Source organism: Lepus europaeus, chromosome 19, assembly GCF_033115175.1.
Source record: "Lepus europaeus isolate LE1 chromosome 19, mLepTim1.pri, whole genome shotgun sequence".
Classification (NCBI taxonomy): Eukaryota; Metazoa; Chordata; class Mammalia; order Lagomorpha; family Leporidae; genus Lepus; species Lepus europaeus.
The window spans coordinates 5,734,780-5,761,263 of record NC_084845.1 but is presented as its reverse complement, the minus strand read 5'-3'; the positions used below and the strand labels follow the sequence as shown (position 1 = coordinate 5,761,263).

Below are 26,484 nucleotides of genomic sequence, written 5' to 3'. Positions count from 1 at the left end.
TCAGATGTGGACACTGAGACCTGAGGAGGGGACGCCTTTTCTGGAACCCCTTGAATGGGAGAGGAGGCAAAGAGGACGCTGCGACCAGAACCTGTGCTTCTGTGAGATTTTTATTGTGGGATCCAGGGAAGGCCACCTTCTCCACGCTGTGCTGACGCTGGGCCACCAGGGGGCACTGTGCACAGGACCAGAGCCCTGGCGGTGTGGACTCTCGGGCTGAGGGAGGCAGGGCGGGCATCCCCCTGAATTCCTTCCGCGGCCTGTGTCTGGGGGTCGGTATCACAGGTCCCAGCCCCCGTGGCTAGCTGGTCCGGATGACTTCCTCTATCCAGGTTCTGAACTTGTGGAGGTTGGTGTAGACGCTTGGGAAGCCTGGCTGGCCGCACTGGGCTTGGCCGAATGACACCAGGCCCTGCAGGGACCCATTGCAGATCAGGGGCCCCCCAGAGTCACCCTGTTGCACAGAGAGAGAGAGGGAGAGAGGGAGAGAGACGGGGCTGGACGTGGGACTAGGGAGGACCCCCATGAGACCAGGGAGAGACACAGGTGTGTAGAACCTAACAGTGCCCCGCCCCCCGCCCCGACCCCCCGGTCCTGGCTGCCTCTCCCTGGGGGTTGCTGGATCTGTCTCCTGTCTCCTTGTGGCTCATGGCCGCTTCTCTGGCTCTCAATCTCTCTGTGCCTCTTCCCAGGGTAGGAGGTTCCTCTTGCGGTTCCTGCCTGTGTCTCTCTCTGCTCCTGCCTGCTCTGGACCTGCACCCCCCTGCAGTGTCTCCCTGTTTCTGTCTCCCTGCCCCTTGCTCCCCGTCCATCCTCCCCTCCCCTGTCGCCGTCCCCTGGGTCTGCCCCCGAGTCCCCTGTGCTGCCCGTCAGGGTCTCACATTGCAAGAATCCTTGTGGTCCAGGCCCCCGCCCGCACACAGCATGCTGGGGTGGTACACGGAGCCGTAGAAGGACCGGCAGATCTCCTCGGAGACCAGTGAGATGTTCACACACTGCAGCACGCCGGGCAGCCTGCCTGGGACACACAGCCCGGCCTCAGCCTCTCTGGCTGGGCGGGGGACCCCTGGGGAGGCGGGGAGGGGGGGTGGGGGCGCGTGCGAACCCTCAGGGGCTCACCGTTCCGCTGCAAACCCCAGCCCGAAACAAGGCAGGAGTCGCCCGCGGCCGGGCACCGGGAGGCGACCCCGACGGTGCGGATGGTGGGAGACTGGAGCACCGGCCGCTGCAGCTTGATGAGCATGAGGTCGTTGGCGAGGAAGGGGCTGTTGTACTGCGGGTGCTGGATGGACAGTGTGGCCTCCATCATCCGGCTGCCCGGCTCTCGCTCGGCCTCCAGGCTGTGCAGGCCCAGCCCCACGGTGTAGGCCCTGGGGACCAGGGCTCCGTAAGCTCAGCGCCACGTCCATCCTCAACCACAGCCCCACCCCGGTCCCGGCTGCATCCGGGGAACAGAGCCCGCCTGGGTACCCGGGGGGGGGTTGGGGGGGTGGGTTCCCCGACCTGGGGCTCCTGGGCTCTTCCCGGGGCACAGCCCCCCCAGTTCTCTGGCCCCCTCCCCTGGGAGCGTGGCCACCTCTGCCCTGCACTCACTCCTGCACGCAGTGCGCGGCTGACAGCACCCACTGCGGGTGCACCAGGACCCCCGAGCAGAAGAACTCGTTGTCGGCGAACAGGGCGGCCTGCCAGGGCTGCGAGTTCGGGTGGCAGTCCTCACCGTTGATGATCTGACTTCCGGTGCTGGTGCAGGAGACCTGGGGTGCTGGGGGCGGAGTCAGGGCTGGGGGCGGGGCCGAGGGTGCTGGGGGTGGGGCTAGAGGACGGGGGGGGCAGGCCCAGGGCCTCTGGGGGCGGAGTCTCGGCCTGGGGGCGTGGTCTCCATCAGGACCTGGGGCAGAGCGGGCCTGGGCTCCTGGTTTTGGGGGTGGTGTTGGAGGAAGGGGGCGAGTCCCGGGCCTCTGGGGGCGTGGTCTTCGGCAGGATCCTGGGGGCGGAGCCAGGGGTTGGGGCGGAGCCCTCTGCAGAGGCGTGGTCGGGGCTCTGGGGTGGGGGTTAGGCTCAGGGGGCTGGGACTGCGTGCGGGAGGCAGGCTCACTGGTCGCAAGCAGCGCTTCAGCTCCGAGTCACAGACCCGTCAGGGGGCCTCGCTCCTCTTCTCTCGCACACCGGGGCCGCTCCGGGCACAGCCTCGCAGGCCGGCCCCCCGCGCGAGCTTAGGCACAGCCGGGTCGCGCGGCGCGGTCCCCTGGCCCTCGGAGTGGCTCCTTCCCCGGCCCAGCCCGACCCCAGCCAGGAGCCGGCGCGCCCGGTCAGCCGCCATGGCGACCCCCACCCCCACTCCGTACAAGCCCCCCGCTCCCATCCCCCCTCTCGCTTCCCCTTCGCCTCAGCGTCACCAGCGGCCGCCTGTCCCCCGTGTGTCCCCCGCCGGCTGCACCTGTACGCACGCACCGTGACCGTGGAGAGCGGGGCTACCCCGAGTCACACCCGAGCACTAGCAAACACTGCGCCCCGGGGCGAGACGCGCACACGCACAGATACCTGTGACACCAAGGGCGAGCAGGTACCCCAGGAGCCAGCCCCAGGGACGTCCCAGCGTGGCCATCGCGTCAGCACCTGGCGATGAGGACCGGACTCAGATGCGTGCGAGCACTCGCAGCTGGGGCCTCGCCAGCCCCCTCGCTCTCCCTCCCTGTCGCTGGACCTACAAGAACCTACAGGAAGCCCCACCCCACCCCACCTGGGACCGGGAGCCCAGAGAGACAGATCGAGAGAGAAAAGGAGAGAGGGAGAGGGAGAAAGAGAGCGAGAGTGAGCGAGCTGCCGAGAGTGTGCGGAATCCAAGAACAGAGGAAGTGGGGGAGTGGTGCCCAGGGAGCCAGGGCGTTAGGGAGGTGAGACCCCGGCCAGGCTGAGCCCGAGACAGGGGGAGACTCAGAATCCGAGACACTGCTGAGCAGAGAGACCTACAAGCAGAGAAGTGGCTGCTGGGTGGTAATGGGGCCGGGGACCCTGCAGCGTCCAGGCGGGGGCCAGCGGGCCTCTTACCTGGCACCCGGCTCTCGGCTTCTGCGGCGGAGCTGAGCGGAGCCTGGTGCCTCCTGCTGGCACCCCGTGGGGCTTATAAGCACCCCGCCCGGGCTGGCCTGCCCCCCGGGGACGCATTCCAGGGGTCAGGCGCCGGAAACTCCAGCTCAGCTCTCTGGGGCTGCCCTGGTCCTGGGCGGGGTCCGGGGCCCAGGGAGGAGACAGACCCCTGCCCAGGCCTTGGGCCTCTCTCTCTCATCCTTTCCGAAATTTTCTTTTGTTGTCTCTTCCTGTCTCATGCTTTTTCCCCTCTAATTCTCTTTCATTACATCTCTCTCTCGCCCTCCGTCCCGGGTCCACTCCTCCCTCTCCCTTTCTGAGCAGGACCCCGGGGGTCCCAGTCCAGCCTGCATCCCGCACTACCTTTGGGATCTCGGGCAGGGGGGCGCACCCGCCTGGTAAACCTGTTTTCTGACTATTAAAATTCAGGGTAAGTAATTCTGTTCCCTCCCGGAGTGGATACAAAGTCACAATCCCGGGCAGGCAAAGCGCCCCCGGCCGGGCACAGGCGCTACCTCCAGGAGCACTGGTCCTGCTGCAGACCCTGCTGGCGGCACGGAAGTGACCTGTCGAGCCCCCTCCTCCATGGGGCGCCCTCCTGGGGCGGGGGACATAAGAACAAGGCTCAATGGGGCGGTGGTCGCGGTCTTGGGCTGAGGGCCAAGGGCGGTGAGGAGCAGAAAGGAGGGCACAGGCCGAGCGCGGTGCAGGGCCCCGGGGCTGCGGGAGCGGGGAACTGCCGGGCAAGGCCGGGGCTGCGGGGTTTGGGTTCCCCGTTCCGCGCGGCGCGGGAGGGGCGCGACACGATCTGTATTTGCTTTCAACAGCACCCCGCGCGGAGCGGGGTGTGGGGAGAGGCCGTGGCGGAGCGGGGTGCGGGGAGAGGCCGTGGCGCACCGAGCAGGCGCGGGGTCTCTTCCGCAGGCACAGCCACGGAGCCCGTGCGCGGGGGTCGTGGGGGCCAGGGGGAGCAGGCGGCTGCGTCGCAGGGCCGGGGGCCCCCGGGGAGGCGTCGCCGGGGGTGGAGGGGGTAGGGGGATGACGCCACCGGGGAGTGGGCGTGCGGCAGGGCCGCGCCCTCGAGGGGCGCCGCGGGCGGTGGGGTGCGCGGGCTGCGGCTCGGCTCGGCCTTTCCCCTTGGCCTGCCTCTCGACCAGGGGCTCCCTCTTCCCCTGCTGCCCCCTGCCCCCTGCCCCCTGCCCCGCCTCTCTCTCTGCCCCATCTCTCTCCTTGGCCAGCTCTGGCACCCTGCTGTAGCTCCACCCCTGAACCTGTCCATCTTTCGCTAGCCTGCCTGCCTTCTTATTTCTCTCTCCCCGATCCCGGCTTCTGCGTCCTGGTCCCGTCTCCAGCTCTTGGGGTCCCTCTGCTTCCCCGCTGGGCTCTCCACCCATCTGTCTGGGTTCTGCCTCCTGGTGGCACTCGGACCCCGCCCGGCCCCGGGAGCAGCCGCTCTGACCGCGGGAGGGGCCGGGGTGGTGCGGGTGGGCTCAGTCCCCGCAGCCGCCAGACATGACTTAAGTGGGAGGTGGAAGGCGGCGGCGGCGGCGGCGGCAGGAGGGGAAGGGTCTGGGTCCCTGCCCCCGTCGGCGGCGGTGACTCAGCTCCTGGGGTGCGGATGCGGGGGTGGGGGTGGTGGTGGGGCTCCGGGTGTGGGGATCCAGGCCAGGGTGGGGGATGGAGAGATCCAGAGACAATGAGAGACGGAGAGAGAAAGTCTCAGAAGGGGGGGGGGGAGACCTGGAGGAAGGGGTGAGGGGTGGTGGGGGGAGGAGGTAGGCAGAGGTTGGTAAGTGTTCCGGAAGTCGCTTTAAAAAGAGACAAAGCGCTGTTTTGATGGCCTCTGCTCGCAGTAGGTGGCACCCCATCCCCCATATCCCTGGGGGGGGGGCTCGGCTGCACCCGGACAGGGGACCCCACGCGGCCCCCGCGGCCCCCTCGCTGGGCTGCCCGCAGTCCCTGTCCCCAGAGCTGGGCTCCTGACCACAGCCCCACTCCCACCCCAGCCTCCTCTTCCTCTGGGCCCCGGTGTCATTTACGGAGTGGCCGTCGCCGGCCCCTCCCCCAACACACTTCCTCTCCCGTGGCCGCCGCCCTGCTGCTCGGAGCCCCGGGTGCACGGGACACATGTGTCACCGTGCGCGTGCGGGTGCATTTCTCCCACCCCTTCCCTCGCTGGTCTTGGACTCCTGGGGCACAGAGCCCTCGGGCGTCAGGTTCCAGATCTTTCCAGACGTGGGAGCTCCATGTGCATCTAAGGAGATCGCTGGTGGGAACAGGATTCAAATCGCACGCAGAAGTTCACTTACTGTCCGAGCGCACCTTAGCGCCGGAGCCTCCCCAGCCGGAGTTGCCCCGGGGGTGGCACCGCAGATGTCAGATTTGGGGTTTTTCACATCTAAGGCGCTCGGCCCTGTCCCATGCGCTCCTCACACTCTGAGTGGAAGCTCACGGCAGACAGAGGCGCAGGGAGAGGCCCAGAACCTCATGCAGGCCCACAGAGGGCCGGAGGCCGACAGGCACAGAGCAGGAAAGGGCTGGAAGCACATAGGGTAGGAAGGCCCTGGAAGGGCACTGGGCTAAGAATTAGCTAAACATCAGGAGCAGGTGCAACACTTATCCATGACCTGGGCATGTCTCGGGGCCACTGGAGCGCTTCTGCTGTGTTAACTGCTTTCAGTATCCATCATGGGGGCCGGTGCTGTGCCGCATGGGCTAAGCCAGAGCCGGCATCCCGTATGGGCACTGGTTCGAGTCCCGACTGCTCCACTTCCGATCCAGCTCTCTGCTGGGGCCTGGGAAAGCAGTAGAAGATGGCCCAAGTGCTTGGGCCCTTGCACCTTCCGGAGACCCGGAAGATGCTCCTGGCTCCTGGCTTTGGATTGGCCCAGCTCCGGCTGTTGTGGCCATCTGGGGAGTGAACCAGCGGATGGAAGACTCCCACCCCTGTCTCTCTGCCTCTCCTCACTCTATGTAACTCTGACTTTCAAATAAATAAATAAATAAATGGATAAATAAATCTTTTAAAAATATCTCTATAATAATAGCCCCACAAGGTACTTATCATTTTAAAGATTGATTGGTTTGAGAGAGAGAGAGAGATCTTCCATCTACTGGTTCACTCCTGAAATGGTCATAACAGTCAGACCGAAGCCAGGAGGCAGGAGCTTCCTCCGGGTCTCCCACGTGAGTGCAGGGGCCCAAGGACTTGGGCCATCTTCTACTGCTTTCCTAGGCCATAGCAGAGAGCTGGACTGGAAGTGGAGCAGCTGGGACTCGAACTGTTGCCCATATGGGATGCTGGCACTGCAGGCAGCGGCTTTACCACTACACCACAGCGCCGGCCCTGAGGTACTTATTATTATTCCCAGTTTTGTGAAAGAAGAAATGCAGGCACAGAGGTGCAGTATCGTGGCGGCAGCCCAGGGGCCCTGGCTTTGGGGCGCATTTCCAACTCTGCCAGGCTGCCTTGCGCCCGTGGGGAAAAAAATGGAATGAAATGAGAAGTCCTGTGTGAGAGATCTTTGAAAAATTCATGAAAAATGTGTAGCAGGGAAAAGCTGCACATGGGGTGGGGGTGTATATATATATATATATATATATTTTGGCACTGAAATAAACTTTTATTTCCATTTTTTGCAGCAAGGAAGTTTGGAAGCGCCGTCTCGGATGCTGGGAAGTGGGAGCAGCAGCCAAGGGGCAGGTGGGCCACCCCGCAATGGACACAGGCCGGGGACCCCAGCTGCAGGGGAGCTGGGGCTGGTGGGGAAGACTGGGGGCCCCCAGGAGGCTGCAGAACGGGCAGAACTCCCCGGGCCGCTCCCTCCCCTGGCCGTCCCCCCCTCCAGGCTGCCTGAGGGCTCCTGGACACCAGCAGCTTAGGAATGCGGTCTGGCCTGGAGTCGGCAGCCCTGGGGGAACGGACCCTTGGGTTTGGGGTCAGCTCAGGGAGCACCTGTGAGCTGGACCTGAGTCAGTGTGTGTGTGTGTGTGTGTGTTGGGGGGTTCCATGGAAAACCCACAAAGCCTGGTGTGAGCGGTCCCCCACCCCCACCCCACGAAAGGCGCAAACAGAGTGGCTGCCATCCTGGGTGGGGGGATGGAGAGAGGGGCTGGGGAAGGCGTGTGGTGGAGCCGCCTCCAGCCTGGCCGAAATGGCAGATGTGTGTGTGGGTGGGGGGAGGCCCAGGGAGCACAGGGCAAGGGGGGTGGGCAGCTGTGACCTGTGCAGGGTCCTCCCAGGGGCGTCTCCCGGACTCTGTAGCTGATACCCAGGGAGCTGAAGTTCAGACGCGGTCTCCTTGGGAGCCAAAGGCCTGGACCCTGACCTTCCAGGCGCCACCCCAGCGTCTGTGGGTGCCCTGCCAGGTGGATGCACCCCGCCGAGGACCGGGCACGCGGACCACTTCCTGCCAATCCAGTCGCAGCGCCCACCACCGGAGGCGGCTGGCAGGTGCTCTCAGGGAACCAGGGAACCGGCATGTTCGCACTGCATTTCCTTTGTCTAGATGTGAGCAAGGGGCGGGCTTGTGGTGCCCACATCCCACACGGGAGCTCCTGGGGTCGAGTCCCCTCTCTGCTTCCGATCCGGCTCCCTGCCGACGCTCCTGGGAAGGCGGAGGAAGACGGCCGAAGTGCTTGGGCCCCTGCAGCCGCGTGGGAGATCGGGATGGAGGGCAGACCTGTAAGGAAAATGCAAACCTGACGCTTGGTTGAGTCCCAGGCTGGCATCTCTGACGTGGGCTGTTTAGGGCCGGAAGCGTTTGGGCTTTGTACCTTGTGTTGATTTTGGAACATTTGCATACCCAGAAGGAGCTAGCGTGGGGGGGGCACATCTATGTAGCTGTTTTAGAGACTTGTTTACTTATTTGAAAAGCAGAGCATCAGAGAGAGAGGAGAGAGGGGAGAGAGAGAGGTCGGTTGGTCGGTCTTCCATTTGCTGGTTCACTCCCCAAATGGCTGCAACAGCCGGGCCAGGGCCAGAACTCCATCTGGGTCTCCCACGTGGGTGCAGGGGCCCAAGCACTTAGGTCGTCTTCCACTGTTTTCCCAGGTGCATTAGCAGGGAGCTGGATCAGAAGTGGAGGAGCTGGGACTTGAACCATTGCTCTAATACGGGATGCTGGTGTTGTAGGCAGTGACTTAACCTGCTGTGCCACCACACTGGCCTCAGGACCCAGATTTAAACCCCAAATTCATTGATGTTCTATATAGGAGAAAATTTTTAAAAAGTTGCGGGGGGACCAGTGCTATAGTGTAGCAGGTATAGCTGCCGCCTCCAGAGGTCACCAGCATCCCTCGGCTCCTGGCCCCTTCCTCTGCCCTCAGCACAGCCATGGTGCCTCTGCCCAGCCCTCCCACCCCCCCAAGGGTCTTTGTGGTTTCCTTGGACCTACCAGGGTCACTTCCCATATCAGGCCCCCCGACTTCATCCCCATCTGCAGAGCCCCCCCCCCGTCAGAAGTTCTGACTCTGGACTCACTCACGGGGGGATCTTGAGAGCAAATGACTATGTGTCTCGGCCTCAGTTTCTCATCTGTGGAATGGGGATAATTATAGCCCTTGTCTCACTGAATGCTGAAAGGCTCGATGAGCCAACACCTATAAAACAGTCAAAGCAGTGCCTGAGGGGCAGGTGTCATGGGGCACTGGGTTAAGCTGCCCCTTGGGACACCTGCATCCTACCTGAGAGCACCTGGGTTCGAGTCCTGGCTGCTCCGCTTCCGATCCAGCTCCCTGCTAAGGCACCGAGAAGGCAGCAGAGGATGGCCCGAGTGCTTGGGCCTCTGACACCCACGTGGGAGACCCGGATGGAGTTCCTGGCTCCTGGCTCCCTCCATGGCTGCTGCAGCCATTTGGGGAGTGAACCAGTGGATCGAAGATTAACCTCTCCCGCTTCCCCCCTTTCAAATAAATAAATAAATAAATAACCCTTGTGCTTGACACCCGAGAAGTGGTTCTTTACTCTTTGATTTCCTCGTTGTCATTAACCAAAAATCATTTATTTATTTATTTGAAAATCAGAATTACAGAGAGGAAAAGAGAGAGAGGGAGAGGGAGAGGGAGAGGGAGAGCGGTCTCCCATCTGCTGGTTCACTCCCCAGATGCCCACAACGCCAGGGCTGGGTCAGGCTGAAGCCGAGATCCTGAAACTCCTTCCGGGTCTCCCACGTGGGTGCAGGGGCCCAAGCACTTCGGCCGTCTTCCTCCGCCTTCCCAGGAGCGTCGGCAGGGAGCTGGATCAGGACTGGAGCAGCCGGGACTGGAACCAGTGCTCCAGTATGGGATGCTGGCGTCGAAGGCGGTGGCTTTAACCACTGTGCGGCGCCAGCCCCTACATTTTTCTTCCTCAAAGGGCGCTTCTGCTGTTTGCCAGCCCCTCTGGCCGCAGAGTAAGAATTGTTGCCACTGCCTGGGATCCACCGAGAGACATCAACAGAGATACATCTGACTGGCTTCCGAGAGCCTGCCCAAGGTGCGCGCGCGCGCGCGCGCGCGCGTGTGTGTGTGTGTGTGTGGACAGGGCTCCTGTTGTAAAAGGTCAGGAGACCACAAGCTCCTCATGAGAAGGCCATGGCACGGGTCAGCCTCACGCCCGCCTGGCCACGTGGCCCTGAAGCATCCCTTATCAGCAGCTGTGAGCGGCCGCAGCCCAGGGGCATCCTGCAGTTTTCCTGGGGCGCCCTGGCTGCTTCCCTCTTTTGCATTTCCTGCAGGGCCCCAGGAGTGGGCCGGAGTGCGTGACCCTGAGCAGAGAGCGCAGAGAGAGACGGCCTGGGAAAGCATGGGCGCGAAGAACGTTACCAACGATAACGCGCTGATTTCCTAGGTACCAGACCCTCTTCTGGGCCCTCGAGGGTGTTACCCCGCCGCGCAGGGGGTGGGAGCTGTCCTCACCAGCGCTTTACAAGAGCGACGATGGGCTATGGGCGCCCGGCTGCACCTGCTGTGGGCGGAGCCGGGCCCTGCTCTCAGCGCTGTGCAGCAGCGCCACCGCGCGGCGCCAAGGAGACTAGCAGGGAGCGGCGCAGGTGCGGCGCTGGTAGCCTGCCTGGGAGCCAGGTCCGCAAGCCGAGGGGGCAGGCAGGCGGGCAGAGTGAGCGGCCGGCGGCTACCTGCGCCTCCCGCCCGCCGAGCTCACGTGTTGGCCGCTCAGTCAGAGCCTGGCAAGTGGCGGCTCCGGCTTAATACGTCGGAGATGTCACTTTCAGTGTCTCCCCTCCTTCCTGGTGGTGGGGTGGAGGGTGGGGGTCCTGCCTGCAAATTGCGACCGCGCTGGTGACCACGGGGAGCCCGACACGAGCACATTTACAGCCAGGGCCGGTCAGGCCCAAGCCGGGAGTGAGCAGCCCCAGGCAGGTCTCCCCCGTGGGTGGCAGGGGCGAGCACCTGCTAGCCTCAGCAGGAAGCTAGAGTCCAAAGCAGAGCTTGGAGTTGGACCCACGCCCTGGGACATGGCATGAGCACGTCCCAAGTGGCATCTTCACCGGAGCACCGAATACTGGCTCCGAGAGAGAGCGAGAGCGAGCGAGAGAGCCTCCGTCCACTGGGTCACTGGAACACTCAGGGCTGGGCCAGGCCAACAAAGCCAGGAGCCTGGAGCTCCATCCGGGTCTCCCATGTTGGTGGCAGGCACCCAGGTGCTCGGGCCACCCTCTGCTGTTTTACCAGGTGAATCGGCAGCCAGCAGCTGGGACTCAACATGGCGCGCTGACGTGGGATGCTGGCGTGGCAAGCAGCGGCCTAACCCGCTACACCTCAGCGCTGGCCCCCAGCTGCTGTCTCCTGTCCCCGCCCCTTGGCCACCAGTGCTGTCCCCTCCCCCGTCCTCCCTGACTTAGGCTGCTCGCAGACTCCCTGCGCACCTGGAGCCCTGCTCCGGCCCTAAGGGCTTCATCAAAGGGAAGAGGAGAGAGTGCCCACAGCCCCCTGGCTGTGGGGGGAGGGGGTGGGGGGGCTGGGGGCACTGCTGGGACCCAGGCCCTGCCCCGAGCCCAGGCGAGGCTGGTGGGAGGCTGAGGCAGGGCCCCCTGGGGCCACCCCATCTGCCCTGTAACCCCGGCTGCCAGCTACGGGGCCGGGGAGGGGCTGCCCGGTGGCGCTCAGCCTCTGGCCATGGTGCTGAGAGCCGTTCTGCCTGACACGCCCTGGCAGGTGCACACACACGCACACGCGTTCTCCCGCACACACAGCTCGCACACTCGCACACAAGCACGCGGGACCACGGAATCACAGACACGCAACGCCCACTCAGCTCCTGCAGGCGTGTGCGAACCCAGGTGCCCACCTCACATGGGCTCACGTGAGCTCCTGCTCGTGTGGACACGGCCACACACACTCTCACGCTCCGGCCCAGGTCCATGCAATGCATGTCCACACCCCAACATGCGTGTTGCCTCATGGGATCTCACACACACGCATCTGCACCCCACACTGCACTCTCTCGTGTGAAGACCCACAGCTCGGGGTCCCCGAGCAGAGCCACCCCACCTGCCCCCTCTGCCTGCTGAGATCCTGGGGTCCCAAATGGTCTCCTCCCCCTCTGGGCTCCAAACGCTGCTGGAATCCGGCCCTCGCTGCCGCGAGCAGGCACCCAGGCCATGTGCGGCCGGAGGACACGAGCTGGGCGGGAGGGTGCCTTTGGGGATAGAGGACACTGGGGAGGGGGCTCCTTCTTCTTTTTTTTTTTTTTTTGACAGGCAGAGTGGACAGTGAGAGAGAGAAAGGTCTTCCTTTGCTGTTGGTTCACCCTCCAATGGCCGCTGCGGCCGGTGCATCGCGCTGATCCGAAGCCAGGAGCCAGGTGCTTCTCCTGGTCTCCCATGCGGGTGCAGGGCCCAAGCACTTGGGCCATCCTCCACTGCCTTCCCTGGCCACAGCAGAGAGCTGGCCTGGAAGAGGGGCAACCGGGATAGAATCCGGCGCCCCAACCGGGACTAGAACCCGGTGTGCCGGTGCCACAAGGCGGAGGATTAGCCTAGTGAGCCATGGCGCTGGCCAGTTTGCTGTTCTCATGGGCGCAACGTGATCAGTAGCAGCGTCTGTCCTTCAGCTAGGCTCCGGGTCTCTAGGCTCTGGGCGTCTCTGTTTTGGCCTCCCTCCTCCTGCTGGTGCGGCCGGTGCTGCGGGAGCAGCGGCCCCACCCCCTCTTGGCAAGCCAGGCTCTGCCAAGCACCGGGTGCAGAGACGCAGCCCAGTGCGGCCAGCCTGCCTGCCTCTGAGCCCCTGGGCTCGGGGGCGCCTTCCCTTGTGGGCAGGGGGAGACAGCACGCCTCGGACGAGCAGCCAGGGGCCTGGCACTCACCAAGTGCTGGCTGTGTGGTCACCACCACCACCAAAGGCTCACCCACAGCGGCCTCGCCTCAGCCAACAATGAGATGCTTATCTGTGGGTGGAATGCACGGGGAGGGAGGGAGGCCCTCCCCTCCCACCAGCGAAATCGGGGCCACTCCCTGGCCTGGGTTTCCGACAGGGATCCACCAGCCGGGGAGGAGGGCGTGGGTGGAGGAGGCGCGGGCTTTGTCAGCCCCACCTGAGGTCCAGTCCTGTGTTGGCAACCATCAGCATTGCTGAAAAGCACCGGGGGGGGGGGGCGGTGCGCGGTGACCCCTGGGGGTCGCGGCCCCAGGACAGCTTGGCAGCCAGGCAGGGGCAGCTGGGGTGTCAGTGCCTCGTGGTCACCTCTGCTTTGTGCAAAATCCCTCTCTTCTTTCTTCCCCTCCCATCCCCCCTCTCTCCATCACTCCCGCCTTCCCTCAGCGCTGGCCTTTGGTGCTTGTGTTTGGATGGCAGCTCGCTCTCTCGCTCTCTCGCTCTCTCTCTCTCTCTCTCTCTCTCTCTCCCCTTGCCCCCTCTTGTTCCGGGCTAAGCCACTTTTCCCCCAGCCCTGGGGTTTGGGGGCTCATCTGTGTTTGTGCACCTCTGGCTGTGTGCACCTGCTGCACCGGGGAGGGGGATCTCCATGGTGACAGCCTCCCCAGCTCCTCCAGCCCTCAACCCCACCACCGTGTGCTTGAAATCGCCCTAGTGAGGGAGGCGCCCGGCCACCGGGAGGAAGGCACGGCCTCGTACGTGCCCTGCTGTGGGTGTGCAAGGATTTCGTTGGCACTGAGAGTGTGGCCGAGTCATAGGGCGGATGTCTGTTTGCTGTGGTGAAATAGGGCCAAGCCTCTTCCTGGAGACGTGGAGGCAGCAGGTGCGCCCCGTCCCACCGCGCCCCTCGACCTCCTGAGTCTCCCTGCCCCCCCCCAGCGCAGTCCGTGACCGCCGACGCGTGCGCCCGTCTCCAGGGCGTGTGGGTTCTGCAGCTCTGTTGGCTCACCGGCTTCACGCCTCTCCCTGCACGGGTGCCCCCTCCTCTTATTTTTAAAAATATTTTATTTATTAATTTGAGAGAGAGAGAGACAGAGAGAGAGACAGAGAGAGAGAGAGACAGAGAGAGAGAGACAGAGAGAGAGAGAGAGGTCTTCCATCCGCCGGTTCACTTCCCAGATGGCCCTACGGCTGGAGCTGGGCTGACTCCATCCAGGTCTCCCACGTGGGTGCAGGGGCCGAGCACCTGGGCCGTCTTCTGCTGCTTCCCCAGGGAGCTGGATCGGAAGAGGAGCAGCCGGGACCTGAACCGGTGCCCACGTGGGATGCCGGCACTGCAGGGGATGCACCTGGCTCTTCTTACGTCACAGGTGTTGGTCCTCGGTCAGTTTTGGGGTTAGCCAGGGACCCAGGCAGGCCTGCTTTTCTGTGCCAGTGTGCTGGCTTCCCTGCCAGCATGTGCCAGGCTCCCACTGTCCTGAATGTTATGTGTTACATAGGTGTCACACTCCCTGCGTGTTGTATTACACATCTATTACACTCCCTGCCTGTGATATCGCTCTCCTGGGAGTCTCCTGGAGGCCTCTCTCGGCCCTCGCTGGCCTGCTTGTCCGTTCTCGCCCCTGTCCCACGCGTGCCCGCACCATCGAGCCGGGAAGGAGCTCCTGTCACACACCAGCACAGTCCCATCTGCCCATCACTCCCATCATGGTCTGGGAGAGAAATTCCAGAAATTCCTTGTTCCGAGTGGCCCTTGAAGCTGGGCCTCGACCCCGAGACCGTCCCCAGCCTTTCTTTCCTAATGAAAAGATCTCTGCCAGCGGAATCTCTCTCCTTCCTGCCTTTCGTTGTGGCATTAGAGGATGTGATGCCTGGAGCTGCCGCAGCCCTTTTGCCACCAAGAGACAACCAGCCTGAAGGAGAAGGCTGACTTGTTTTCCTCTGCCTGCTGGAATGTAGGCGTCTGTTTTATGCGTTTTGCTCATTACTCTGTCGGCAGTGTCTAATGGCACCTGGCTCTCACGGGCGCTCGTAGTAGCATAAATGATGATGGAGGGAAGGAGTGGATGGTACAGAGGGTGGTGGAGAAAGCAGGTGGGCCCTTAGTGACATGGTTTAGGGTCACACTAATCACATCACCCCTAGTAATAACAATAATAATAATAATAGGAATACTCTCGTGTTATTTAACCCAGGCTTACTCACAAGCAGAATTCCGGGACGTAATTCCTTCTCTGGCTGCCATGGTTTTCCTGGTGTCCGCCCGCCGGCTCGCTGTGGGATCTCAGACCGGACAGGCACACGGGCGCTGTCCCCCAGCCCTCCCGTCATCTTACAGCTGGGGTAGCTGATGTCAGAAAGGAGCCGGCGCTTTGCAGGGGCCACGGAGAGCAGCCACAGACGGAAGCTTCCGGCTCTTGCTGGACCCCAGCCTCACGGATCTTTTTAGGGGCCCTGTGCTGTGGATGAAGGACTGGGGGTGGGGTGGGGATGGGCCCGCGAGGCCCCAGTCTTCAAGGTCAGAGCTGACTGGACCCAGAGTCGGCCTCTGACCGAAAGGTGGCCAATCAGATCGTCCGTCTGTAGGAGCTGTGGACTGAGAGAGGGCAGTGACGGGGGGAGGCGGCCCCTGGCCACATCCCGGCCACACCAGGGCCACACCAGGGCCACACCAGGGCCACACGGTGACAAGGAAGCAAACAGCAGGGGAGAGAGAGTCCCAGGCCCTGCCTCTGCCCTGCCGCTCTCCAACGTAGACCAGTGGACCCGCTCCTGCTGCCTTGTTTTTTTTTTTTTTTTTTTTTGACAGGCAGAGTGGACAGTGAGAGAGAGAGACAGAGAGAAAGGTCTTCCTTTGCCGTTGGTTCACCCTCCAATGGCCGCTGCGGTCGGCACACCGTGCTGATCCGAAGCCAGGAGCCAGGTGCTTCTCCTGGTCTCCCATGGGGTGCAGGGCCCAAGCACTTGGGCCATCCTCCACTGCACTCCCTGGCCACAGCAGAGAGCTGGCCTGGAAGAGGGGCAACCAGGACAGAATCCGGTGCCCCGACCGGGACTAGAACCCGGTGTGCCGGCGCCGCAAGGCGGAGGATTAGCCTACTGAGCCACGGCGCCGGCCTTCTGCTGCTTTTAAAAGATCATTTTCATGTATGTGAAAGGCAGAGACGTGGAGAGCTCTCCCACCTGCTGGTTCACCCCTCAAATGCCTGCAGCAGCCAGGGCTGGGCCAGGCCAAAGCCAGGAGCCCAGAGCCCCACCCAGGCCTCCATGTGGGTGCAGGGACCCAGGCACCCCAGGATCACCTGCTGCTCCCGGGGTGCACGAGCAGGAGGCTCGGACGGGAAGCGAAGCTGGGGCTCGAACCCAGGCCCCAGGACGTGGGCTGCGGGCAGCCGAGCCGCTGCACCTGACCGTCCACTCCACCTCCTGGCCCACAGCCAGCTCCATTTCGTTCTCCACAAAGAACCAGGGAGAAGCCACTGGCTGCCCTCCCAGCTTCCGGAAGTCACCTGTCACCTGCACGCCCCCGCCCGCCCCTCCCTCCATCTCCAAAGCCCTCATCCCGCCCCTCCCTCCATCTCCAAAGCCCTCATCCGCCCCTCCCAGCTCCCTCTTGGAGGGACCAGCGACGCCCACGGCCGCAGGTGCAGGGGGCAGAGGCGCGCCCAGGCCCTGGCTGGTGTTTTATTTCCAGGGCTGCAGGGAAGGGAGAGGCTTGAGGGTGGGGTCGACGGGGGGGGGGGGGAGGGCGGACGGGGACGCAGCCCCTGCCATGGGAGTGGTGGGGCCAAGCCACCCCGGAGACCCCCGGGAGTGGGGGCTGGGGAGAGGGAGGGGCCGGTGGTGGGGTTGGGGGGGTTGTCTCTGCAGGGCGTGGGGCCGCTGGTGAGTTAGTTGGACCGTATGGTGTCTTGGATCCACTTGGTGAAATTACAGAGGTTGGTGTAGACGCCCGGGCGGTTGGGCTGGGCGCAGGGGTAGTCTCCCCAGGACACGAGGCCCTGCAGGAAGCCGTCGCACACCACGGGGCCCCCAGAGTCGCCCTGCAGGGGAGAGAGGCAGAGAGGTGATGAGAGGGAGGGCCCGTCCAGGGCTGAAGGGAGGGGGCGGGGCGTGGCCGGCGCTGACTCGGGGAGTTGAGTGACACGCGGCCCCGCCCACCAGACTCACGCTGCGACCCCGCCCCCCGCCCCTGTCCCTAGTGCTGACTGTGCCCCCAATTGCCCGCAGAGCCGGCGATCACCCTCCTGCCTCAACACTCGCCCTCCCCACGTCATTTCTCCTTCACGTTCACGCAAAAATACAAATACAGATTTGCGTGTTTATGCAAAAACATGAATGCAGATTTGCATGTTTATGCAAACAACAAGTGCATATTTACATGCTCATACAAAATAAGGACACAGATTTGCATGTTTATGCAAAATACAAATACAGGCTTGCATGTTCACGCAAAAATAAAAACACAGATTTGCGTGTTTATGCAAAATACGAGTGCGGACTTGCATGTTTATGCAAACCACAAATACATATTTACATGTTTATGCAAAATAAGGACACAGATTTGCATGTTTATGCAAATCACGCATACCTATTTGCGTGCTTATGCGCAATGCGACGGCACAGAATCCTGGGCTCAGTTGCAGGGACACCTGGGCCCTGGCTCCTCCCCTGTCTCCCCTGTTCTGGGGGAGCCCGCATGGCTGCTGGAACCTCTGACTTTCCAGCTTCCTGTGCCTTCATCTTTCTCGTGAATTTTTGTCTACTTTCGCTGTGTTTTTTTTTTTTTTTTTTTGCTTGCTCACACGCCGTCAGTTATCTGCTCTGAGCCTGGGCTCCCGTCTATGCGGTAGGACTACGGGTGACAATGACGTGAGTGAATGAGCCGATGCAGGTACACGACCTCTTGAAATTAGTGGGGAGGGAGGCTTTAGAGATGCGCTGGTTCGGATGGGAGATGGTTGTGGGATCCAGGCGTGGGGTTTCACGCCTTGGCCTGGCTAAGTCTGGCTCTCGCGTCAGCTCGCTCCAACGCCACCTCTCTGCAGCCAGCCTATCTGTGGACGTTCTCCACCACGAGCATTTTGCTTTGTTACCTCGTGGCTCCTCCATGCCTTCCAACCACTTTCCGCGTCCCATCCCCCGCATTAAATACCCTTACAAATGCCCAGCACAGATTTCCCTTTTATTCTTTGTTGGGACATTTTTCTGTCATCTGCTGGGGGAGCTGACATAGTACAGATCTTCTCAGAACAAGACACGCACCTGCCACACGCCTGCAAGCCACAGAAATAGACAAGACCCAGACGTCTGCCATGGGAAGGGTGGCCCCTTCCATAGCGTCCTGTTGCACAGTGCACAACCCACCCAACTGTACAAAACAGCCTTGACTGCTCCTCGCTTTCTGATGCACCTACGGCTCCTGCTGACCCGCACCCTGACTGCGCTGACGGCAGCATGTTCTGTGCTAGAGGCTCCCCACGTGCGTCTGTGTGGAAGCGTCGGAAGCCTCACCTGACAGGAGTCCCTGCCCTCCTCGTCGCCGGCGCAGAACATGCTGTGGTCTATCTGCCCCGGGTAGGCCTCCTTGCACCGCTCCTCGCTCAGCACGGTGATATTCAAGCACTGGAGGACCTTGGGGAAGGCATCTGTGGAATGGGACCGCAGTGAGAGGCGGGGCGAGCCGGAGAGCCTGGGGGGGGGCACGGGGAGGAAGCTGGGCGCTCACGCTGGGAGTTGTTGGTGGTCCCCCAGCCCGACACCGTGCAGCGGGTCCCAGCAGAGGGGCAGCAGGAGGAGATGTTGATGGCCCTGACCGTGCGGCTCTCACGGACTTTGCGGTTCAATTTGATGAGCATGAGGTCGTTGGAGTGACCGGGGTGGGAGTAGCCGGGGTGGGGGATGGACTTGACTCCCTTGAACATCTGCTGCCCGGATTCGTAGACGGGTGACATGGAGTGGTGGCCCAGGCGGACCCGGAAAACGCTGAGGAAGAAGGTGCCACCCCCAGCCTCAGCCTCAGCCCCTCACCCCATGCCGATCCCCAGCCTCACCCTGCACCCACGGCCTCGAACACCACCCGAGCCCGGCCCAAGCCCACCCTGGGCTCCCAGTCCCAGCGCCGTCTTATTCCCGCCTACCCCGCCCGCACTCACCCTATAAGCGCCAGTTCTAACTCCATCTGCACCCCGAGCCCAACCCCAGACCAGCTTACTCCAACCCTAGCCTGCTCCCCGACTACAGATCAACACTTGTATCCCCAATCCACATCCAGCCCCCGCCCCCAGATCCAGCCTACCCCAGCCCTAGCCCCGACCATCCAGCTCTCCCTCCTCCAGCCCCCGCCCCGCGCAGTGAGCCCCACTCACGGCTTCCTGCAGTGGGCGGCCGTGAGCAGCCACTGCGGGGCCACCAGCACCGCCCCGCAGTACAGCTGCCCGGGCCCCAGCAGCAGCGCGCCCTGCCACGGCTGCGTGTCCCTCTCGCAGTCCGACCCGTTCACGATGCGGCTGCTGCTGCCGCTGCGGTCAGAGCCGGCGTCCTCCTGCGGCCCGGCTCCCAGGTCCCGGTCGCTCCCGGGCGGCCCCGGGTCCGAGGGGTTGTCGCAGGAGACTTCCTCGGTTGCAAGAACAAGCTCTGGGGACAGAAAATGGGCGGGGCCTGGACTCGGGGCGGAGCTTGGGCAAGGGGGAGGGGCTTAGGCTCTGGAGGCAAGACCAATCAGAGGAGGGCTTGGGCTTTGGGGGCGGGGCCTGGAGAAAGCCTGCTGATGCGCTGAAAAGTGAGCCAGGCCTGGGCTCAGGGACAGGCCTCAGGCCCAGGTGGGGACACTGGACTCTGGCTGGACCTTAAGGGTTCCTGGGATTGGCCAGAGCTCGGTGGGCAAGACCAGGGGAGAGCGACATTGGGTACAGGAGCACAAGGAGAGAGCCAAGGCTGTGGGGGCAGGGCCCAGGGAGGGGACCTTGTCCCAAGAAGCAGGGTCAGGCCCTGGCGAGTGGGGCCAGGACAGGAGGCTGCAGAGCCCGAGGCAGGGGAGGGGCGTAGAATCCACGGGGGTCACGTGGGGGAGTCCATCCTGCAGGGTCCTAGCTTTTGGAAGGGAGGTGGGGCCTGAGTGGCATCGAGGACAAAATAGGGGTGTGGCTGAGGAAAAGGGGCGGAGTCACACCTCCTGGGGAAGGGCTCAGCAGGGCTGGTTTTCTGAATTCTCAAACACAAATTCGTTTCCTGAATCTCCCTTTGCACCCCATCCTCCCACATGAGACCTCCAGACAGGGGCAGCACTGTGGCTCAGCGGGTAAAGCCGCTGCCTGCAGTGCCGCCATCCCATATGGGCGCTGGTTCGAGTCCTGGCTGCTCCACTTCCAATCCCACTCTGCTATGGCCTGGGAAAGCAGTAGAGGATGGCTCAAGTCCTTGCGGCCCTGAGCCCATGTGGGAGACCTGGAGGAAGCCTCTGGCTCCTGGTTTCAGATCGGTGCAGCTCCGGCCATTGTGGCCATCTGGGGAATGAACCAGCAGATGGAAGACCTCTCTCTCTCTCTGCCTCTCCCTCTCTGTGTAACTCTGCCTTTCAAATAAATAAATAAATCTTCAAAAAAAAAAAAAAAAAGGGCCTCCAGAAAGATACAGATACTGTATGTCCTCATCAGTCCCCCCCCCCCCCCCAAAGTCCACTTATGGCTTCCTTCCCCTGCTGATGACCCAGAGAAGCCCTGACATGGCCAAGAAACACGGACACAAGCATTGTCAGCCCAGCTCATATGCACGGCGGCACAGGCCCTCCCCGGAGTCGTGGCCACGCGCACATGCTGCGTGTTTCTTAGACATAAGGAGCCACATGTGCGCCGACATGTGACGTGGTGACAAGGTCACACTCAGGGGACGTCTGCACACACACACACCCAGCATGCTGTCACGAAGTCACCTAGCACCGCCGTCACATGGCCGCCATCTCACGGTGACAGCCGCTCTGCCCCCTTGGTCCCCTGAGGCAGGAACAGGAACTCGGGGAGCACACTCAGCCATGCCGTTGCACAGACCGTGGCATTCACGCAACCGCACAGCCACACACAGCTGCACGTATGCAGAGCCGTGAGCAAGCACTCACCCCTTCACAAACCTGGGCACCCCTTACGTCACACCCAGCCACTGCCGCTCAATCACAAATGGCCGCCCGCACGTGTGGTGCCATGCATTTTTGTGGTGACAGCCACTTTTGTCGTGCACGATCCCGTGGCACGGGAAGAGGCGCCCCCGACGCCTGTGGTTCTACACAAAACCGCCAGGCAACAGTGGTGTTCACGCTCACGCTCACCCAACCGCACGTTCACTCGGCTCCACCCACCCCTCACGGTCACCTATGTGGACAAGGCACTGCACACGCGTGTGCACACACACAGCCGTCACAGGGTCCCAGGCAACGCCTCAACCATGCTGGAGCCATACCCAGCCTCATGCAGTCCCCAGGGATGACTCTCCAGTGCCACATGACTGCCGCCCCATCCCAGGTGCACACACGCACACACACACATGCATGCTGGGTTCTGGTTACCTGCAGCTCCCAGAATCAAGGCTGCAGCCAGGGCACTGAGCAGCCACACCCGGGGGCCTCCTGCAGGAGCCATGGCCACTGCACCTGCTGGGGAGGGCCAGAGGATGGGGGCCGGGGTGAGCCTGGGAGCCCTTAGCCCCTCTCTCTACCCTGTCTCCCACAGGACATTGCCCCCAATAGTGCTGAGCTGGGGCCAGGTGCCTTGCAGCACGGGAGGGCGTGTCCAGCACCCGCAGTCCATGCGAGGAGGGAGGACATAGAGGTGGGCGCATCCAGGACCAGAGCCACAGGTGAGCCTGTGAACCAAGCCCCCTCCCCCCCGCCTCACCTGCTGCGTCCCCCAGGCTGCGGTGGTGGGGGGAGGGACCCGCTCTCGGCTTGGGCCGCACGCTTCTGAGGCTTGCGCCGCCTGCCTGCCGCCTCCTCGGCTCTGGGCACCGGGCCTGGGTTATAACCACCCACTGGTCCCGCAGGCACATTCCCGGGGAGTGAGGCGCCCTGTCTGTGGGCCTTAGCAATCGCTCCTCCTGCCCCCTCCCCCCGCCGCCTCCACCCCCAGAGCACCCCCCACCCAGTTCCCAAGGCCACTCCCTCCCTCCCTGGCCCCGGGGATGGGGAGGGTCTCCGGGCCAGCCTCCGCCACCCTGGCTTCTCACCAGCTCTGGCTGGTTGCTCTTGGCACAAGGGTGTCTTCCTGTCTCCTGTGCCGCTCTCTCGTTCTGCCTCCCTGTCCCCGCTTCTTCACGCTCTGTCCAGTTCTCCGGGCTTTTCCTGTCCCCTCAGAACCTTCCTGAGCCTCCGTCGGGATTTGCTAGCCTGCCAGTCTCTCTGTCTCTCTCGCTCCCTCTGTTTCTGGCATCTCCGACTTCCTCTCCCTCCATCCGTCTGCCCCTGCTGTGCCCCTGCTGTGCCCCTAGTGTGCACCTGCTGTGCACCTGCTGTGCCCCTGCTCTGGGCACCTGTACCTGCTCTGCCCTGGTGGGCGCCTGTACCTGCTGTGCCCCTGCTCTGGGCCCCTGTACCTGCTGTGCCCCTGCTCTGGGCACCTGTACCTGCTGTGCCCTGCTGGGCACCTGTACCTGCTGTGCCCCTGCTCTGGGCACCTGTACCTGCTGTGCCCCTGCTCTGGGCACCTGTACCTGCTGTGCCCCTGCTCTGGGCACCTGTACCTGCTGTGCCCCTGCTCTGGGCACCTGTACCTGCTGTGCCCCTGCTCTGGGCACCTGTACCTGCTGTGCCCCTGCTCTGGGCACCTGTACCTGCTGTGCCCCTGCTCTGGGCACCTGTACCTGCTGTGCCCCTGCTGGGCACCTGTACCTGCTGTGCCCCTGCTCTGGGCACCTGTACCTGCTGTGCCCCTGCTCTGGGCACCTGTACCTGCTGTGCCCCTGCTGTGCCCCTGCTGTGCCCCTGCTCTGGGCCCCGTCTCTGCGGTGCTCTCTCCAGCCCTGCTGTTCCCGTCTCTGCACAGCCCTTGCAGGTCTGATTGAGGCACTATAAACGGAGCCTGCTTAGGGCACACAGGCCGAGGAGCTCTCACACACGTCACACCATGCCTCGGGTCCAGAACATGACGTAGCCGTAGCAGCCCCTTGTGAGCATCTTTGGCTCTCTGTATCCTTCCCTCCACGCCTACCTGACGCCTCCCTCTCCCCTCTCCTCCTTGGTCTCTGTTTCCAGCTCCATCTGCACCACTGGGTCAGCTCTCCACACCCCCCCCCCCCCGCCCTGGTATCTCCCTGTCTCTCCATCTCCCTCGCCCCGCATTTTGGGCCAGGGAGACCCAGGCCCCTTTGCAGAGGACCCCCCTGCCCCATTTCTCCTGCCCCCACCCTGGGGCCCAGGGTCACAGCACAGAGAGAGCCCGGATCCAGTTCGGGCGCCCCGGCAGGGGCTCGGCCCAGCTGGCACACGCAGGCGTGGGTGAGAGAGCTGGGCAGGGCCGATCGTCAGGAGGAAAAGAGGTCAAGAGGCCAGGATGGGGGCGGGCAGCTCCTGGGCTTCTGGGAAATGGGGCACTGGGTGGGGAGCCCAGGCAGCGGCTCCCCCGCCCCCCGCCCAGTGCTGGGCTGTCAGGGGCGGCCTCGCTGGGTTCTTTCTCTGCACCCGCCGTCTCCTGGTCTCAGGTCCCAGGAGGAGGAGAGGGACAGACACCCATCTGCAGTGCCTGAGGCGGGCGAATCTGTGAGCCAAGTGACAAAGGCCTGCAGGGGCTGCGCTGGGGGAGCTCTCGGAGCTTCTGCCTGGGAGGGAAACCCAGCCCCCACTCAGCAGGGGGGATTCACATCCCTGGAGCTGGGCCTTAGTGCACAGGAAAATACAACACCCAAAACATGGGGCCGGTGCTGTGGCAGTGAGTAAAGCCGCTGCCTGCAGTGCTGGCCTCCCATATGGGCGCCGGTTCGAGTCCCGGCTGCTCCACTTCTGATCCAGCTCTCTGCTATGGACTGGGAAAGCAGTAGAAGATGGCCCAAGTCCTTGGGCCCCTGCACCCACGTGGGAGACCTGGAAGAAGCTCCTGGCTCCTGGCTTTGGCCTGGCCCAGCCCTGACCCCTGCAGCCATTTGGGGAGTGAACCAGTGGGTGGAAGACCTCTCTCTCTCTCTCCTTCTCTCACTGTGACTTTGTCTTTCAAATAAATAAATACAAATATTTAAAAGAATCTACTCTGAGGTTAATTTTGATTATGAGAATTAATATTTCATGCACTAAAGGGACAAAACAAGCAATCAACTCTTCCTTAGTCTTTTCTTAAGATTTACTTATTTACTTGAAAGGCAAAGTTACACAGAGAGGCAGAGACCGAGAGAGAGAGAGAGAGAGAGAGAGAGAGAGAGAGGTGGGCGCAATGGCCAGAGCTGCGCTGATCTGAAACCAGGAGCTTCTTCCAGGTCTCCCACGTGGGTGCAGGGGCCCAAGGACCTGGGCCATCTTCTACTGCTTTCCCAGGCCACAGCAGAGAGCTGGATCGGAAGTGGCACAGCTGGGACTCAAATCAGCGCTCATATGGGATGCCGGCACCGCAGACGGCAGCTGTACCCGCTACGCCACAGTGCCGGCTCCTGTAGATCTTTTTTTTAAAAAGAGTCCAGTACAGAGGAGCAGTCGGGAGCCCACAGTAGGGCACTGGCCCTCTGCTGTCAGGATTCCGTGACATCCACCGCACACCCTCCCTTTCCCCGTCTGTAGAATGGGAGTGATAATGGTACCCACGCCCACAGGCTCGGCCCGAGCGCCCGATGTGCTCACGCGTGTTCACGGAACATTCCGGGGAGGAGAAACTCTGGCCGGATGTCAGAATAAACTTCCCTTTTGATTCTGTTTTTCCATGTTCTGAAATGCACAGCCTTGCGCAGGGCCGGGCCTGCTGGCGTGGGGAAGTCGCTGTTGTGTTGTTGCCATGGTTGCCGTGACCGTTCCCAATTACCTGGGTTGATCTTGGCCTGCGGAGTTACCTGCTGGCCTCCACCTGGTGACCTTGGAGGCCGGCCCGGGCCTGTTTATCAGTTGTGACTTCTGGGGAAGACTGGCCCAGGCGGGGCAGACGCAGGCCACTCCCACAGCCACTTCCTCCCCACGCTATTTGCATTTCTTTGATTCAGATCTTTCCTAGGCCTGCACCCGAAGCCACAGGGCCCCCCGGAGCCTGCACCAGCCGGGTGGCCTCACTGCCCCGGCTTTTCTATGCGCTCCCCGTCCTGTGAGGCTGTCAGACCCTGTCCCTGCCCACGTGGTGAACTCCTGTCCAACTGGCTGCAGCCCCGGCTCAGGCCTGCACCACCGCCTCAACTCCTCTGGAGCCCTTGGCTCCAGTCTCCCGGCTCTGCTCGGTCCTGTGCATGGCCCCAGCGCTGCTCCTGCTCACAACCCTGCCATGGCTCCCACTGTGCTCAGGAGAGAGCCCTGGCCTCCTGGAGCTGCCGTCCAAGGCCCTCTCCTATCTTATTTCCTGTCACTCCCACACCCACACGGTGGTCTTGCCCCCGCCCCGTCTTTGCTACCATAAAGGGAGCCTAAGGAAGAGCAGCAGCCAAGCAGGGGGTGTGCAGGTGACTTCCTGGGAGTCAAATTTGGGGGCTGGTGTTGTGGCACAGTGCTTTAAGCCACCACCAGTGACACTGGCATCAGAGCCCTGGTTCGAGTCCGGCTGCTCCACTTCCCAAGTAGCTCCCTGCTAATGTGCCTGGGAAAGCAGTGGGAGAGGCCCAGGTGCTTGGGTCCCTGCACCCACGTGGGAGACCCCGATGGAGGTCCTGGCTCCTGGCTTCTGACTTGGGGCTGGCTCAGCCCTGGCTGTTGTGGCCGTCTGGGGAGTGAACCACTAGATGGAACCCCCCCCCCCCCTTTGTAACTCTGTCTTTCAGCGAGAGAGAGAGAGTGAGAGAGAGAGCTCTTCCATCCACTGGGTCACTCCCCAAATGGCTTCAATGGCTGGGGCTGGGTCAGGTTGAGGCCAGGAGCCAGAAGCTTCTTCTGGGTCTCCCGCACAGGTGCAGAGGCCCAAGCACTTGGGTCATCTTCTTCTGCTTTCCCAGACCATAGCAGAGAGCTGAATCAGAACTGGAGCAGCCAGGACTTGAACCAGAGTCCATATGAATACCGGCATGGCAGGCAGCGGCTTCACCCACCGCACCACAGCGCCAGCCCTGGGGTATCCTCTTCTGAGTCCAATTTCCAGACCAGGGACACACACCATGAAGGAAGGACTTCCTGGGATCCGGAGCTGGAACACCAGCCCTGACCGCTCCTCTGTGGGGGGCACTGGCACCACAGGACGAGCCGATGGGACGGAGACGATGGGAGAGACGCTCACTGCCCCCGCTCGGGCGCCGCCGGTGCATCAGGGAGACCTGGACTGCAGGCGTCACTATGTTTATTAAGCACCAGGGGTCAGGTCTGGGCAGGTGGGGACACAGGGTGAGGGGTGTTCTGGAGCCAGCCAGCGAGGTCAGAGGTCAGAGGTCGGGTCAGTGGATGTAAATGGTTCTTTGAATCCAGCTGATGTATCTGCAGATGTCGGTGTAGACGCCCGGCTTCTCCTTGGAGCCACAGGGGACGTTACCCCAGGACACGAGGCCTCGCAGACGGTCTCCACACACCAGCGGGCCCCCTGAGTCCCCCTGTGGGAAAGAGGGAAGAAATTAGGTGTGGAGGCTCAGAGAGAGGGAGGGAGGGAGAGCAACAGGTCCAAAGGGAGACAAGGAAGAGGAGGAGGGGAGGGGCAGGGGGAGGGGGAGGAGGTGGGCGGGGTGTGGGGGGGAGACCGTAGGGAGATAGTGCTGGTGTGTGGACCCCGGGAGAGACATGGCTGGCGGCTTTTCCTCCAGGGAGCTCTGGTCTGCCCGCCCCTCCTCCCTCCCCACCTGCTGTGTCCTGCCGTCTCTGCCTCTGTCCCCCTCTCCTGCCCCTCATTTTGGCACAAAAAAGGGGAGCCTGCAGGCGGATGGTGGCGGAACCCAAGATAAAGGAATTTGGGGGCAGGGGTGGGGCCCCCTCTGTCTCCAGCTGCGGTCCCCAGAGCCTGGCTG

At 62.8% G+C, this 26,484-nt stretch overlaps 2 protein-coding genes across 2 annotated transcripts in view; both read right to left on the bottom strand.

The window, feature by feature from the left end:
- Positions 1 to 150: 150 nt before the first annotated feature.
- LOC133747576 (transmembrane protease serine 9-like) overlaps positions 151 to 26,484 on the bottom strand; it is a 30,404-nt gene continuing 4,070 nt past the window's right edge. The window contains exons 6-17 of the mRNA XM_062175905.1: positions 25,926 to 26,076; positions 20,957 to 21,040; positions 18,768 to 19,035; positions 18,128 to 18,384; positions 17,914 to 18,047; positions 16,300 to 16,442; positions 3,049 to 3,101; positions 2,526 to 2,616; positions 1,594 to 1,740; positions 1,120 to 1,370; positions 882 to 1,018; positions 151 to 454 (exon numbers count right to left, since the gene is read on the bottom strand). Of these exons, the coding sequence (XP_062031889.1) occupies positions 302 to 454; positions 882 to 1,018; positions 1,120 to 1,370; positions 1,594 to 1,740; positions 2,526 to 2,616; positions 3,049 to 3,101; positions 16,300 to 16,442; positions 17,914 to 18,047; positions 18,128 to 18,384; positions 18,768 to 19,035; positions 20,957 to 21,040; positions 25,926 to 26,076 (1,869 nt within the window). The 3' untranslated portion in view covers positions 151 to 301. The remainder of the gene's footprint in view (positions 455 to 881; positions 1,019 to 1,119; positions 1,371 to 1,593; positions 1,741 to 2,525; positions 2,617 to 3,048; positions 3,102 to 16,299; positions 16,443 to 17,913; positions 18,048 to 18,127; positions 18,385 to 18,767; positions 19,036 to 20,956; positions 21,041 to 25,925; positions 26,077 to 26,484) is intronic.
- Positions 16,281 to 21,342, bottom strand: KLK5 (kallikrein related peptidase 5). The gene is made up of 6 exons (XM_062176561.1): positions 21,285 to 21,342; positions 20,957 to 21,043; positions 18,768 to 19,035; positions 18,128 to 18,384; positions 17,914 to 18,047; positions 16,281 to 16,442 (listed from the first exon to the last, which is right to left on the bottom strand). The coding sequence occupies exons 2-6, from the start codon at positions 21,027 to 21,029 to the stop codon at positions 16,290 to 16,292; spliced, it is 885 nt and encodes a 294-aa protein (XP_062032545.1). The 5' UTR covers positions 21,030 to 21,043; positions 21,285 to 21,342; the 3' UTR covers positions 16,281 to 16,289.